This window comes from Orcinus orca, chromosome 12 (assembly GCF_937001465.1).
Source record: "Orcinus orca chromosome 12, mOrcOrc1.1, whole genome shotgun sequence".
Taxonomy (NCBI): domain Eukaryota; kingdom Metazoa; phylum Chordata; class Mammalia; order Artiodactyla; family Delphinidae; genus Orcinus; species Orcinus orca.
The window spans coordinates 56,783,717-56,800,316 of record NC_064570.1 but is presented as its reverse complement, the minus strand read 5'-3'; the positions used below and the strand labels follow the sequence as shown (position 1 = coordinate 56,800,316).

The following is a 16,600-nucleotide window of genomic DNA, read 5'->3' as shown; positions in this document are numbered from 1 at the left end:
CAAAACATATAAACAGATGCATTGCCAAAAAAAGTACTGAAATTTTTAAGATGATTTCTGATAAAAATCAATATTATGTGAGTTTTTAAAACTTGTACCCTCTATTTATCATCTACTCAAGCTACTACCATGGTACCGTAATAAATTATTTTTAAGACTAATTTGATTATTTTAAAAAGTTACATACATTTATTCTACTACAAAGACATTATCACTTATGAAATCTAATTGTCAATAGTTAATTCAAAATATATTTATACTCCTTAACAGTTAAGGTAAATAGTTTTAGATATTTGTAGAAGTTGGAGCAGTACCACCCTTTCAAAGAAACCCACATCATTTAGAATGCATTTAAAGGCTACCATACAAAATGGTCGGTATTTCATTCCAAGAATCTGAAGCTTACCCTGAAATGTAGGCTTATTCATACTAGCCATACGAGGACAGTAATGTTGACCTGGGAAACCTTGAATGTGAACTTCCAGTGGAACTGGACGCACTGATGGTCGGAAGTTGAACAAGCCCATCTAGAGTAAAAATGAGAGAGAAACCTTTCCAGTTTTTATACTTTAGTTTATAGTGTTATAGCACCTCCTTAATATAGCCTTGAGCCATACTATTAAATGCCTACTTTATCAGTCTTCCACATACCTGACGAATGTTGAGCCAGTCAGCAAGGTCTCTGGCATTAGCCAATGCGGTAGATAGTCCAACTATTCTAACAGGCTTTTCTGTGTGAGATGAGATGAAATTTGTTCGAGATACAATGACTTCTAGAACAGGGCCTCTTTCCTCCCCTAAGAAATAGGAATAATGTATGTTAATCATTTAACACAAGTTCTGATGCTGGCTGCTGCAAGTATGAAGAGTCGAAGTTTGTAAACTGGACTCAGATATAGTGGCACCCACCTAGCAGATGGATCTCATCTATGATGAGAATAGTGACTTGCTTTACATAGTTCCTATTCTGCCAGCTTCTGCTGATTCCATCCCACTTCTCTGGTGTGGTGACGATAACGTCAGCCTTGGAAATGGATTTCATATCAGGAGTTACATCCCCTGTTAGTTCAATAACTCTGGAGAAGAATAAAAATGATCCCTTTAATTTTTCAGGTAACACATGGGCTTGGAAAAGCAAAAATATGTCTTTCAAAATAAAATTTTATTATGCTTAAAACTACTTTATCTCCCTTTGATTTCTGAAATTTTCTGACTTGAGTCCAAAACAGATGTTTCTTAATAATTCTAAGATGATTTCCTTCCATAAAATGAAGAATGTATAAAAGCAATCATTGAAATCTAACTTTTATGCAGACATGCAAGAGTATCAACCTTTGCTTTGATTATGTTTACAAAGTCTCTGCCCTATGTGATTTTATAGAGTTGAACTCATACCTCCTCCATATGTTGGAATAAACACCTTTCTAATGAGGGAAAGTGTTAACTTATTAAGACAAAAGGAGACATTCATTAAGAATATGATTATGTCTATCAAACATTTAGAGAAGAGCTAACACCTATCCTTCTCAAACTCTTCCAAAATATAGCAGAGGGAGGAACACTCCCAAACTCATTCTACGAGGCCACCATCACCCTGATACTAAAACCAGACAACGATGTCACAAAAAAGAAAACTACAGGCCAATATCACTGATGAACATAGATGCAAAAATCCTCAACAAAATACTAGCAAACAGAATCCAATGGCACATTAAAAGGATCATACACCATGATCAAGTGGGGTTTATCCCAGGAATGCAAGGATTCTTCAATATACGCAAATCAATCAATGTGAAACACTATTTTAACAAGTTGAAGGAGAAAAACCATATGATCTCAATAGATGCAGAGAAAGCTTTCAACAAAATTCAACACTCATGATAAAAACCTTCCAGAAAGTAGGGATAGAGGGAACTTACCTCAAAATGATAAAGGCCATATATGACAAACCCACAGACAACATCATTCTCCATGGTGAAAAACTGAAACCCTTTCATCTAAGATCAGGAACAAGACAAGGTTTGTCCACTCTCACCAATATTATTCAACATCGTTTTGGAAGTTTTAGCCACAGCAATCAGAGAAGAAAAAGAAATAAAAGGAATCCAAATCGGAAAAGAAGTAAAGCTGTCACTGTTTGCAGATGACATGATACTATACATACAGAATCCTAAAGATGCTACCAGAAAACTACTAGAGCTAATCAATGAATTTGGTAAAGTTGCAGGATACAAAATTAATGCACAGAAATCTCTTGCATTCCTATACACTAATGGTGAAAAATCTGAAAGTGAAATTTAGAAAACACTCACATTTACCATTGCAACAAAAAGAATAAAATATCTAGGAATAAACCTACCTAAGGAGACAAAAGACCTGTATGCAGAAAACTGTAAAACACTGATGAAAGAAATTAAAGATGATACAAACAGATGGAGAGATACACCATGGTCTTGGATTGGAAGAATCAACATTGTGAAAATGCCTATACTACCCAAAGCAATCTACAGATTCAATGCAATCCCTATCAAACTACCAATGGCATTTTTCACAGAACTAGAACAAAAAATTACACAATTTGTTTGGAAACACAAAAGACCCCAAAAAGCCAAAGCAATCTTGAGGAAGAAAAATGGAGCTGGAGGAGTCAGGCTCCCTGACTTCAGACTATACTACAAAGCTACAGTAATCAAGACAGTATGGTACTGGCACAAAAACAGAAATATAGATCAATGGAACAGGATAGAAAGCCCAGAGATAAACCCACACACATATGGTCACCTAACCTTTGATAATGGAGGCAAGAATATACAATGGAGAAAAGACAGCCTCTTCAGTAAGTGGTGCTGGGAAAACTGGACAGCTACATGTAAAAGAATGAAATTAGAACACTCCCTAACACCATACACAAAAATAAACTCAAAATGGATTAAAGACCTAAATGTAAGGCCAGACACTATTAAACTCTTAGAGGAAAACAGAGGCAGAACACTCTATGACATAAATCACAGCAAGATCCTTTTTGACCCACCTCCTAGAGAAATGGAAATAAAAGCAAAAATAAACAAATGGGACCTAATGAAACTTCAAAGCTTTTGTACAGCAAAGGAAACCATAAACAGGATGAAAAGACAACCCTCAGAATGGGAGAAAATATTTGCAAATGAAGCAACTGACAAAGGATTAATCTCCAAAATTTACAAGCAGCTCATGCAGCTAAATATCTAAAAAACAAACAACCCAATCCAAAAATGGGCAGAAGACCTAAATAAACATTTCTCCAAGGAAGATAAACAGATTGCCAACAAACACATGAAGGAATGCTCAACATCATTAATCATTAGAGAAATGCAAATCAAAACTACAATAAGATATCATCTCACACCGGTCAGAATGGCCATCATCAAAAAATCTACAAACAATAAATGCTGGAGAGGGTGTGGAGAAAAGGGAACACTCTTGCACTGTTGGTGGGAATGTAAATTGATACAGCCACTATGGAGAACAGTATGGAGGTTCCTTAAAAAACTAAAAATAGAGCTACCATACAACCCAGCAATCCCACTACTGGGCATATATCCTGAGAAAACCATAATTCAAAAAGAGTCATGTACCACAATGTTCATTGCAGCTCTATTTACAATAGCCTGGACATGGAAGCAACCTAAGTGTCCATCCATAGATGAATGGATAAAGAAGATGTGGCACATACATACAATGGAATATTACCCAGCCATAAAAAGAAACGAAATTGAGTTATTTGTAGTGAGGTGGACGGACCTAGAGTTTGTCATACAGAGTAAAGTAAGTCAGAAAGCAAAAAAGAAATACTGTATGCTAACACATATACATATGGAATCTAAAAACAAAAAAAAAAGGTCATGAGGAACCTAGGGGCAAGATGGGAATAAAGTCGCAGACCTACTAGAGAATGGACTTGAGGATATGGGGAGGGGGAAGGGTAAGCTGGGACAAAGTAAGAGAGTGGCATGGACATATATACACTACCAAATGTAAAATAGTTAGTGGGAAGCAGCCGTATAGCACAGGGGAGATCAGCTAGTTGCTTTGTGACCACCTAGAGGGGTGGGATAGGGAGGGTGGGAGGGAGGGAGACGCAAGAGGGAGGAGATATGGGGATATATGTATACGTATAACTGATTCACTTTGTTATAAAGCAGAAAGCAACACACCACTGTAAAGCAATTATATTCCAATAAAGATGTTTAAAAAAAAAAAAACCAAGAATATGATTATGTGTGAGCTTCATTTCTTTTCTTACCTTGAAATTTTGTAGATATTATAGGCAAATTCAAACATATTAGGACAGAAAAAAGATAACCTGGGGCAAATATGTGCCACCCCATTCTGAGAGGATATCAGATTTAGAGTGAGAAAGATGGAAATCTGAAGACTAACTCCAAATTTTAGGAAATCATTAAGTCATTTTTATATGTGTTTTGATTCGAAAAACATAAAAAGGTCAAGATTAGTTCCTCCAAGTATAGCATTCCCAAAACTTTTACTTAGTTTTATTCATTTTTTTTACATTCTAGGTAATACATTCACGTGGTTCAAAAAATATATAGTAAATAGTCTCTGTAACATGGATATTCTCCAGTCACCCAGTTCTCATTCTAAAAGAACCACATATTTATATTCTTTACCATTTTTTAAAAACAAAAGAGGGGTACTTAACTTAAAAACATTTTTTTAACTATCTCTGAAGATCATTTCTTCAGTATATAGAGTTCATTTTTTAATAGAGTAATACAATATTTTGCATTGTGTGAATATGTCATAATTTATTTAGTGATGCTCTATTTGTCACTCAGGTTAGAATGCAATCTTGCTATTAAAAACAGTACGATAATAAATAACCTTGTCAACAGTACAATTTTTTTAAGTCATGTTCTTCAATGATTTTTAAATTTTTGGTAAATTATTTATATGCAAAATGCCTTCTAAGTGGTTTTTGGAAGTTACCCTGAAAGACATGAAAGAAAAATAAAGAGATGTATCTTATTTTGCTTTTGCTTTTGAGTCTAGACATTTTGAGAAAATTATCTTGCCAAATAAAAGTGAAAAATGAAAGCCCTTAATTTACTTGCAATCTTAAATGAGAATATTGATAATATTTTAACTACCATACCTTTAAATAAAAAGACTATGAAAATCACTGTAAAAGCATTCAACAGTTTTATGCAAATCTTTTACTGGTTGATCCTTTTAGATTATTCAACACATATCATCTGAAAAAGTAAGAACTTACTTTTTACCAAGTTTTTCTTCTATTCTAACTTTCCAATCATCCATTCTTTCACGTACTAGGGCTTTTAAGGGTGCAATATATACTGCCTAAAATGGGGGTGCAAAAAGATCTCATGAAAATAGTGACATCATTTTCAAATAAAGTTAAACTCGATAAAATTTATCAAAATATAACTGTCGTTTAAAAAATGTATCTTTTAATGATGAAAGACTTAAAATTTTAAATTAACAGAAAAAAGTCATTAACTTAAACAACACTTATCCAGAGTAAGATATGAATATAGCACATCATAAAAATACTGACATAGAACATTTTAAGTATTTTTTTAAAAGCACCATTTGTATTATTTTTAGGTAGTTTATAATGAAATTATCTTTTAACATAATGTGAAAAATTAAAAAAAACTATGAGATAATACATTACCTAGAGAAAATTAAGGTTCTACTGAAAATAGAAGTTTTTATGATCAAGAGCTACCTGAGTTATAATTCTTTCATGAAAAAAGTTACTAATTTTGAAATTCTAAAGATAAATAATCTGGTTGTTTAAATTTTAATGCATATTTTATGGAAGACACCAATGCCAGTCATACATTTTAGGTGTTCTACCTTTTAAAAAACAAAAATAAACAAGCCCCCCTCCCGATCTTTAATAATCCAAACTTACATACAGATTATTCTCTGAAAAAAAATTCTTTCCTTTATAAAATGTTTCAAACTTAGAACAGAGCTCTACTGTTGTGTTAGTGTGCCTCCTAATGAATCACTCGCCACATAATAAACTGAGGAGTAGGAAAATGTAAAGCTAAGTAGGGAAGAACAGCTACTAACTGGAAATCACTGAAAAAGGAAGTTAAAACATTTCTTGGAAATGTTAGCTTTCTTGGAAAATAATGTTTCTAAAGTGAGAGTATGTCATATTTCAAGAAAGCTTAAAATCAACACTTACTTGACTTGCCACATTATTTTACATTAATGATATCATGGCCATTTGGAGAAATGGGGAATAAAAGCTGCCTCTGTATTTCCTTGTGTAATCAAGCTGTATATGTTAAAGTATTAGCATTTCCTTCATAGCCAAAGGATTTGATTATGATTGATTATGAATCATTATATTTCTTAAAAATATGGCTATGAATTAGGTATCTTACAATGAGGAAAGAACATGTGAGCACCGATATTTACATTAGAAATCTAACTAAAGGACTCCAAAGTTTAATATAAATTTTCTTGTGGCCAGTTATTCTAATACTGATCTGGGCTCCCCTGGAAAATTCACCAAGAGTGACATATCTATTCATCGAGTCCAGCCAGTATGTTTAGAACTGGCTAGTTTACAGATTATAAACTATGCTTTCTAATTGAATGTAAGCATGAGTGTTTCCAACTGACCTTTGAAGTAGGGTACCTGTTGAAGACTCTGAAAATGGCTAATTCAGCTGCAACAGTCTTTCCTGATCCAGTGGGCGCTCCAAGTAGGACATTACAGTCTGTGTGATACAGCGTATGAAATATTTGTGTCTGCACAGGGTTAAAGTGGCTAAAATTGTATAGTGCTTCATATGCTTCACATCCCAAAGCTGTGACTGGTAAAGGCTGAAGATCCAGTAATTCTGAAAAGATTCAAAAGGTACATACAATAACTGGAAAATATGCACAATATTGAATACTGTCTCTTAGAAATAAATTATAATAATCCTCAATTCTTCAGAGGGAAAAAAGGATTAACAAATTCTTACATACTAGTTATCAATCTGTTTTTCCATTATGACATTTATAATATTGACATGTTGGAAACTTTTCTGGGGTAGCTACCTCTAAGACAGTGCTAATGACACATCTTTCTCTTCCAATCAGGAAAGTGATTTGAATGACAGGTAAATGAAAATATGCATGTTTTAGAAGAAAACTAAATCTATACCAATCTGTAGAAGAAGGAAAACCATTTGCAAACTTCAGTAGTAGAATGGTTACTAATAACAAGTCACTGTTCATCTGTTAGACAATTGACAAAACAGAATGGTCACGTGAACTGCTGTTTTAGCCAACGCAAACTAATATGAACTTAAAATAATTCCAAGAAGAAACTTGGGTGGGAGTTTTAAATCATAGCCTGACTGGGTAAATAAGAACTGTGCTGGGAAAACACTGAAAGAAACTAGATTTAATTGTAAATCATTATGTAGACTAGAGGTCTAGGAGATTAGAAAATAAAAAATGATTTCGAGAAATAAACTTATACCTAGATACCCTTGAACTTGATAGTCATTTCATTTTCATATAATCCAGAAAGGTATCAGTTGGCTACTCTCAGGATTACTTCCTGGAAGATGACTCTACTCATTTGAAGTTTGAGTAAGAAGGGAAAAAAAAATCAGTAAGGGGACATGGTGGTTTGTATCTTGAGTTAGATCTTCATTGTACAGTTTCAGATGGGAAAGTATGCAGAATTCTCTCCTCAGAAAAGGTATTTAAAAGTAAAAAAGCTAATTTTAAAAATATTATCATTGCTCCATTGCTCTACTCTATTACACAGGTAATTGAGAACTGTATGTTTCTCATACCAGATTACGATATCCTATATTTTTTGTAGCACTGAAAATCAAGAAGGGAGGAAGTCTTAACTTGCAATGCTAATCAAAGCATAGACATATTCTTAATAAAGACTAAAAAAATAAATATTTTGGCATTTATTGACAATGCTAAATTAAGATGCTTTACTTCTGTGAAAGATGAAGATATTTTCCTGACTGATTTGAGCTCAGTGAGATGGCTATATGTATACTTGGAGCCAAACAGAACTAGCCATCATTGAGGTTATATCATGCATTTTTAAAAAAATTTAATTAATTAATTTATTTATGGCTGCGTTGGGTTTTCATTGCTGTGCGTGGGCTTTCTCTAGTTGCGGCGAGCAGGGGTTACTCTTCATTGCGGTGCGCGGTCTTCTCACTGCAGTGGCTTCCCTTGTTGTGGAGCACGGGCTCTAGGCACGCAGGCTTCAGTAGTTGTGGCATGCGGGCTCAGTAGTTGTGGTTCGCAGGCTCTAGAGTGCAGCCTCAGTAGTTGTGGTGCATGGGCTTAGTTGCTACGCGGCATGTGGGATCTTCCTGGACCAAGGCTCGAACCCGTGTCCCCTGCATTGGCAGGCGGATTTTCAACCACTGTGCCACCAGGGAAGTCCCACATCATGCATTTTTAATATCAATTGGTATGTCATGGTGGTACATTTATTTCTTTTAAAAATGTAGTCAGAAAATCAGCCAATTATATAAATAAGGTGACGTGCTTGGCCACTCAACAAAGAAGTGATTAAATGAGCATTAAAATATAATGTTAACACATGTTAAAATCAGGTACTACAGCCAGAGAGACCCAGTAGTGATGTTGGTAGCATACGTTTTAAATGAAAGCACCAAACATTTTTATGTATTTTATTTTGAGATTCCAGATATCACAAAGCATATTTGATAAAAGAAAACCAGAAAGGTCCTCTTCAATGAGTAGATTAGTAGATACTGCAATCACATTATTTTTTTAGGTTGACAATTTTTTAGTTTTGCTCTGTCAAGATATCAAAGTGGTATTAAGCTGTATTTTAAAGTATCTCTCTTTAAGATATGCTAAGATAATGAACAAAGTACAAAAATGACAAAGATTAAAGTCACATTAATGCCTACTTTACTTCCCCAAAAGATTGTCAAATAATGTGCTCACTGAAAGCAGTAAAAACTACTATTTTTATTTTGAAAAAACAAAGAGTTTGTCTTCGGAAGACTTATATGGAAAAGAGAAATTGACTTTCATTTTGCTATAAATTAAGGGTCTCTCGAAATCTTTACTCATCCATTATGAATTCTCAATGAGAAGAAATAAACTTAATATACTAATTAGTTAATAGATTAGCCTCAAGATATTTCTGAAATAGAATATTTTATAGGCCACTTAAAAGTATCATTATAAATATTTATTCATGAAAATTTGCTTCTTTAACAAGTCAAAATAGAAAGGCACTCAATCATGTTATAAAAATTTTAAATGGATTTTTGTCAACTATCAAACACTGAAAACAATGAAAAACACTGTTACATGATACTGCAGATCACCGCATACCCTTTTATAATGTTAGTGTGGAAGAAAAGAACCAATATAAAGAGTATATGTTGTTTGTAAGACACAAACTGACTCGAAGTATACGTGAATCCATTCTGTAGTAATACCATAACCTGACTCCTTAGTATTAGCACTTTTTGGTGTAGAAGCACACTATATGGAGGAAAAAACCCTACAATTCACTTTAATTAAATTAACATACTAAAAGTAAGTTTAACAGTAATAAATGCAAGGAAAAAAGGATATCTCAAAAGTTTCACAGAGAGCACAGATAAAATGACAACACTTGCAATGAAAAAGGAAGGAGATGTAGAGAAATTATAATGTAAAAATAGAGATCAAGGCATAGTAATACAGAATCAGTGAGTCTCATGCTTGTTAGATTATAAAAATTGAACTAGTCTTAATGTTTTAGGATCTCAAATAAAAGAAAAATTAAGGCCTGCCATTTGATCTGATTTTGAAAAGTCTCTTTTCAAACTGTATTGACAAATAGGTTGGATTTTTATTCAGATTCAGGCAACTTTAAAGCATAGACACTTTTCAACATGAGCTAAAACAACAGTTTTGGAAAAATCAATGATTCAAGTTACTATTCCATATGTTACCTGTATGGGGAGGATGTCTCTCTGGTAGAATCAGATGTTGAAAGTTAATAATACATACAGCCTCAGCTCCTAACCATCGATCAGACACTGCTCGGATGTAATATTGAGAAGGCAAAGGCTCAAAAATAGGGATTGTAAACACCAGCAGTTGAGCTTCTTTACTAATGACCTAATGTGAAATAAAGTCTAAAATGAATATGGCTATTCTAGTAGCATAAAGGCTTTATTAGTCTCTTGTAAAAACAATCGTATCTATAGCAGTATGTACTAAAGATAAAAAAAAATCTTAGATTTCTAAATAGCTGAGATATTCAGATACTTCAGAAACTTGTAGGTGGTTCCCTTCTGAGGATACGTGATATTACAGAAGGAAAAACATACACTCAGTTTATATTATTTACATATGCATATCATCATGTATTAACAGGTTATCAACTTGACTCATTATCAGAATTTTCCAAAATTCATTCATTCAAGTACTTTACTTCATTAATTTTTACCAAATTATTTACTCAATAGTTTTCTTTAAATTCTTTGACTACCATAAGTGGAATAACAGAACACTTGACATAAATAGAAGATAATCATGAACACAAATGCAATGAAAATAAAATATGGCTATAAAATTCTATGGGCATCCACTCAAGCCTAAAGCTAGCTTGCTTTCTCTTTGATAAAAAGAGAAATTAGGAATGAAGCATCACAGTTAAAGACAGCTTTCATCAAATTGAAATTTATAGAGAATTTAAAAAACAATACCTTTTATACAATGTTATTCAATATTCTTTAGTACTGTGCTTACGTAACACCTAAAGTTATTAATTTTTATTTATTTAATTTTTAAAAATATTATTTATCCCACCCACCCCTCTGGAAGACATGCCTTAAACCATTAGAAAGATTATAATTAAATTTCTCAAATGAAAATCACTTTGAATATATGAATACTATAACATTTAATTACTATTTTCTTTTAAAACCTAACAGAAACATAAAAAATAATACATAAAGCTTTAATTGCACTATGAAATTATAGAGAAATAAGTAACAATAGAAATTATTTAGTTTACATTTTCTTCCTAATGACAGCAACATAATAAGGATAGAGCCATATATACATATTTACCTGTTTTTTTAGAACTAGGAAATTCTCTGAATGATAAATATGATCATTTGTAGGATCTTCTACCCAAATCCACCAGGGTTCTCCTACTGTCCCATGGACCTGGAAGAAAAATAGTATCCTAATACTATATACTGTAATTCGAGTAAGGGATACTGTTGTTTGTATTCTCAGCACCCATTCCTCTCTCTCTTTTTAACAGATTTATTGATATGCAATTTACATAACAAAGTTTACTCATTTAAAGTATACAGTTCAATAGTTTTAATACATTTACAAAGTTTTGTGACCGTCTTCGTAATCTAATTTTAGGACATTTTTATCATCCCCCAAAGAAACCTTGTACCCTACCTATCTATCCCCCATCCTCCCAACCTCCAACCCTGGACAACCACAATCTACTTTCTTTCTCTATAGATTTGCCTTTTTGGAACACTTCATATAAATGGAATCATATATATGAAATGATTTTGAGACTGGCTTCTTTCACTTACCATAATGTTTTTGTTCATGTCATAGCATGCATCAGTCCTTCATTCCTTCTTATTAACAAATAATATTCCATTGGATAGATATACTGTATTTTGTATACTCATTGCTCATTCTTTTTTTATTCCTAATAAAGCCTAGTCTTGTTTAGTACTCACACCTCTCTCATGTAATTCAGAAGGTAACCCCACCTCCCAGGATAATTTTGGTTAGCATACACTAATCAGCTTATGGTATCCCCCTTACAACAGGTTGTGGTGAGGGGTAGGCATGTGCCCAATACTGGCCCAGTTAGGCTGAAGAAAAGGTGTTCTGGCCCATGCTCTGGGCTGCTGCAGGTGGGGTATTTTTCCCTCTCTCTGTTAAATGTGAACAAGGAAGCATGAAAACATTTGGGAAGTAGCCAACAATATCAGCAGAGCAAAAAGATGGAAAGATTCTGGGTCCGGAAGAGTATCATTAAACAGAAGACTCAATCATCTTCAGGGCCTATTCTACCTGTGGACCTATCATATTATGTAAGATGATATATCTTCTTCTGCTTAAGTCAGTTTGAGACAAGTCATATTTGCTCTTCTTGCAGCCAACAGCATTCTAACTGATAGAAGCAACCATGAACAATTAAGTACTCCATTCTAACAATGAATTAAACCAAATTGTGGGAGACTTATTATGGATGCTTTTTATTTTATTTTATTTTTGGCCACACTGGGTGGCTCGTGGGATCTTAGTTCCCTGACCAGGGGTTAAACCTGGGCACCCAACAGTGGAAGCGCGGAGCCCTAACCACTGGACCACCAGGGAATTCCTATTATGGATCTTGATACAAGAAAACAGGATGAAAAAACATAAAACTTTTATGCATTTGAAAATATAAAAACTTGAAATGAGTTTATGGCTACTTGTAATTTTATACTTTATGTAAAATTCTATATTTATAAAGATATTAAATAAAATTTTATATCATCTTGTCCTCACAGAAATTCTAGGAGAAAGATAATTATTATTATTATTATACATGTTTACAGATGAGGAAACTGAAGGAATGAATGGTTAGGACACTTTAAGGACACTTTAAGATCAGTGGTAGATTTGGGTTAGGACTATGGTTGTGTAACATCACAGAATAAAATGCATTCACTTTAAAGATGTACTAATGTCAGGTAATGCAGAAGATATTTACTTACACTTAACTAGAACCTTACAATTACCATGTAAAGTAAGCATTGCTATACTACATTTACTGATTTACTTGTCTTCCCCCACTGGCTTCTTGAATGAAAGGACTGACACGTACTTGCCTGTATGTACAATCTCTTTTTTACTGTACTCTTTGCTCAGTAACTGGTGCAAAGACAGACCTTAAGAATTACTGACTGAATAAGAAGAGGATCCAGAGTATATAGTAACAGCTAAGGTCTGGAAGAAAGAACAGAAGTAGGGGTAAAAACAGAAACAGAAAAGTGATGCGAGCCAAAGAAGGACATTTTCAAGGACAATGTATAGGACTGAATGTCCAGAGAAGTAAAGAAAATAATAACTAAGGAAAAGTCATTTATTATGGCAATCAGTCAGTCTTTGGTGATCACTGAAGAAGTAGTCTCAGCAGGAAACAGGTGACCAGGAGGAAAATGCAGATTACTCTTTCTACAAGTCTAATGGTAAAGAAGAGAATGATAGTTCGAGAAACCTCAGGATTTTAAAAGGGCCCTTTTAGCATGAAGAATCTTGAATTTTGAGTAGGTTAAAATGACAGTGTAAGAAGAGCTGGAAAAAATGAAGATCACATAGAGAAAAATGAAAGAAGATAGAATTAAGCAAAGTCCCTATGGAGCTGAATCCACTAAACCATTATACAATGTGAAAATTTAGGTTTCCTAAAATGTTCTGAAGGGGTCTCACTGGTTGACATATTATTAATATATTATACCACATGCTTATCTGGAGGATGAGAGTAAATAATACTATTGATACAATGTTTTAAATGATTCTTCGATATATGTTCTTTTTAAAGGTTTTTCTATATGCTTTGAGGACAGACGTAAGGAGGTGTAGTTGAACCTGCAGTACAGACATTTTTCCTTAATGCAGATTTAGGTGTTTTCCATTTCTACCTGATCATTCCAAGTGAAATCAGGACAGACGCTGAGCGTCACTCGGAGGACAGTCCGTGTGATGGGCTGAATGGACGCTTCCATTGTAACAGACGGAATCTGATGAACACACTGTTTGACCTTGAGCCCAATATTCACATGATGCAGAATGTGACCTGCAGGGAAAATGTCACTTAGAAGAAATGTGTCCAGACAGAAAAAAAGCAATATAATCTGACTTGTAAATGGGATTTCAGAGAAGGTGCTTTTATTGCTTGTTTTATGATTTGCTATGTAGAATAGCTGACATTCTTGACCTGGCATGTTTGAATATTTTGTAATAGTTAACTTGAATTAGCAATTCATAGCTCTGTAAACCAGTATCAAGGTTTTCTCAGCTACTAATAGGGTTCTTAAAATTACTGAGACTTGATAGTGTTTAAACTACTATAAACAGTTCCACTTTTCTCCTAGCCAGTTTAAGACTCATTATAGAAATATTCAGTATTTTGTGAAAACAGTCATTAATTTATTCAAGGCCTATTTCAGAACTCTATAACCATGATGGAAAATGCTTTACTAATCAAACATAACTAACTTATCCATACCATGTCCAGAAAACAAAGATAAAAATATAAAATATGGCCAGTCCAGCACAAAATTAACCACTTATACATATTTTCATAAATGATCAGATTCTGAAATACAGATACAAATGGAGGCACCAGGGTGGGGGTGAGGGTCACAAACAGATGTGATCAACTTTAAACATTTTCCTACTCCAGGCCAAGTGACTAAGCGGAAATAGATTCTATCTTATAGTATCAATATTTCTTGTATGTCTTGGTGCTTCATAATATAATTTTTTAAAGCATATTTACAAGTAAATCAAAATGTTTTATGTTCACCAAAGTTTGAAAATCTAAAGTGATTTTCCTTATTTTAATAAAATATTTATGTTACCCAAGGTGAGTAATCTCAACTTCCTAGTTTGTATTCTCAATTTCTCTCTATTTTTATTGATACCTCCCCTTTTCCATTCCATCTGAGAAGTATTCTTCTTATTATACAAGGGAAATAACTATCTCAGCCTCTCTACACATCTATGAACCTTTCACCAGGTCCCTGTATTTCTCCTCAGCCTGACTCCCTTCATATGTAATGTCTATTCTATTCAGAATCTGAAATATTACCTAATCAATGTTTGTCCAACAGAATGTTAAGGTACATGGCAATGTATGTAGGGATAATTTTTCAATATTATGTGAAAAACATAGAAGACCAAATACTATTTACACACCGATACCAACTATGTTTAAAGATCTATACATGTGTAATGATGAAGCTCATTTAGAAACTGAAGAAATGTAGGGTTTAATGTTGACATACTTTTTTGCTGTAATACTGCTAATATACATAACAAAAGACGATGAAATGAAATGAACAAAAGAAATAAATTGAGAATAAGCCTCACTGACTAATTCTCATCATTTGTAGCTAAGATTCTATCTGTAAAATACTCAAGGGTGTGACAATCTAAACTCCATTTTAACTTCTAATTCTATTGAGTAACTTAATAAAATTTAGAGAGACTTTTGCCTGAGTTTAGATCAATGTAAAAGAAATTTCATAAAAATGGTAAAAGTTCATCTTTAGTAATGTGGAAATTCACAATACTTTTTTTTTTTTACATCAAGTGAAATATTTTAACTGCATGAAACAGTACATTAAAACATTTTTGCTTCCTTCTTACCTATTTCATCTTTCCTCATGTCTTTCAGCTTATCCACGGTAAGATTTTTTTCTTCTAATCTTGTTAGAATGTGAGGTGGTAAGACTGAAAATTGTCTCAAAGGGCTAGCCCAACCCCAGAGCCTCTTGTCGATGACTTTACTAAGATTCAGGAGCCTATAGGTCATGGCAGGCCAACGTTTCCTCAGAGCAATTTCAAAAAGAGCACGGACAATTCTAGCTGCGTTCTGAAGAATGAAAAGGGGGATTGGTGGTTAGGTCCAATGTAATTTTAAATTTGTCAATAAATTTATTATTCTGACTCAGTTTCAAAAGTATGTCTAGCTGCATCCTTTAATTGTGGGCAACAGCTATCCTCATATAACCCTAATTATCTTTATTACTTCTACACAAGAATAATCATATCCTTTATATGTGGATGTTATACTGTTTAACTCTCCAGGAGTAGCTTTATTTCCCAGTCCTTAGGAAGCTCTACCTCACACCCCCTAAACAGGAATGGAGTAGGAAGAGACAAAAAAAAAAAAAATATAAAGTATTTGGGAAGGTGCTGAGGCCATTTTAGAATCTAAGAGACAGCCAAGGATGCCCTTGGGTATATAGTGGAATGATTAAATTTATAAAGCTATTTAGAGAAATAAGGAAGATTTTGGGATCCAGTCAGAGAGAACAATTAGTGAGAGAAGAGCAACAAAGAAATACTGATGAGTGCAACTAACCCATATTAATGGCTCCTGTATAAACCAAGCAGTATGCTTACCGCTTTGCATATATTATCTCATTTAATTTTTATGACAACTGCATTTGACTGGTCTTGTTATTATGATTTTATAGATGAAGATACTAAAGTTTGGTGAGGTTAATAATTTGACCAGGAGAGTTGGTGTCAGAGTATCTATTGAAAGTCAGAACTAAACAATGCCAAACTTAACTCCAAAATTCTAAATTCAGTGATCTGAGGATAACTTCATTAGTAGACATAAAGAAAGTTACAATGATTGAAGCTTTTTTCACATCTCTGTAGTTTGTTTTTCTTCCTTCCCTCTATCATTAACTTTGCAGACTGTTTTATGGAAGATTATTTTTAAAATCATGAGTTTAGAGACATCTTACAATATCTATTTTCTATGTTTAAAATAAGATTAACCTTT

At 33.5% G+C, this 16,600-nt stretch overlaps 1 protein-coding gene across 3 annotated transcripts in view; it reads right to left on the bottom strand.

The window, feature by feature from the left end:
* Positions 1-16,600, bottom strand: part of ASCC3 (activating signal cointegrator 1 complex subunit 3) — a 331,462-nt gene that overhangs the window by 110,035 nt on the left and 204,827 nt on the right. For all 3 annotated transcript variants that reach the window (XM_033418760.2, XM_033418762.2, XM_004264782.4), the window contains exons 21-29: positions 15,451-15,676; positions 13,719-13,873; positions 11,119-11,217; positions 9,993-10,161; positions 6,664-6,884; positions 5,273-5,358; positions 910-1,076; positions 652-797; positions 407-527 (exon numbers count right to left, since the gene is read on the bottom strand). In XM_033418760.2, the coding sequence (XP_033274651.1) occupies positions 407-527; positions 652-797; positions 910-1,076; positions 5,273-5,358; positions 6,664-6,884; positions 9,993-10,161; positions 11,119-11,217; positions 13,719-13,873; positions 15,451-15,676 (1,390 nt within the window). The remainder of the gene's footprint in view (positions 1-406; positions 528-651; positions 798-909; positions 1,077-5,272; positions 5,359-6,663; positions 6,885-9,992; positions 10,162-11,118; positions 11,218-13,718; positions 13,874-15,450; positions 15,677-16,600) is intronic.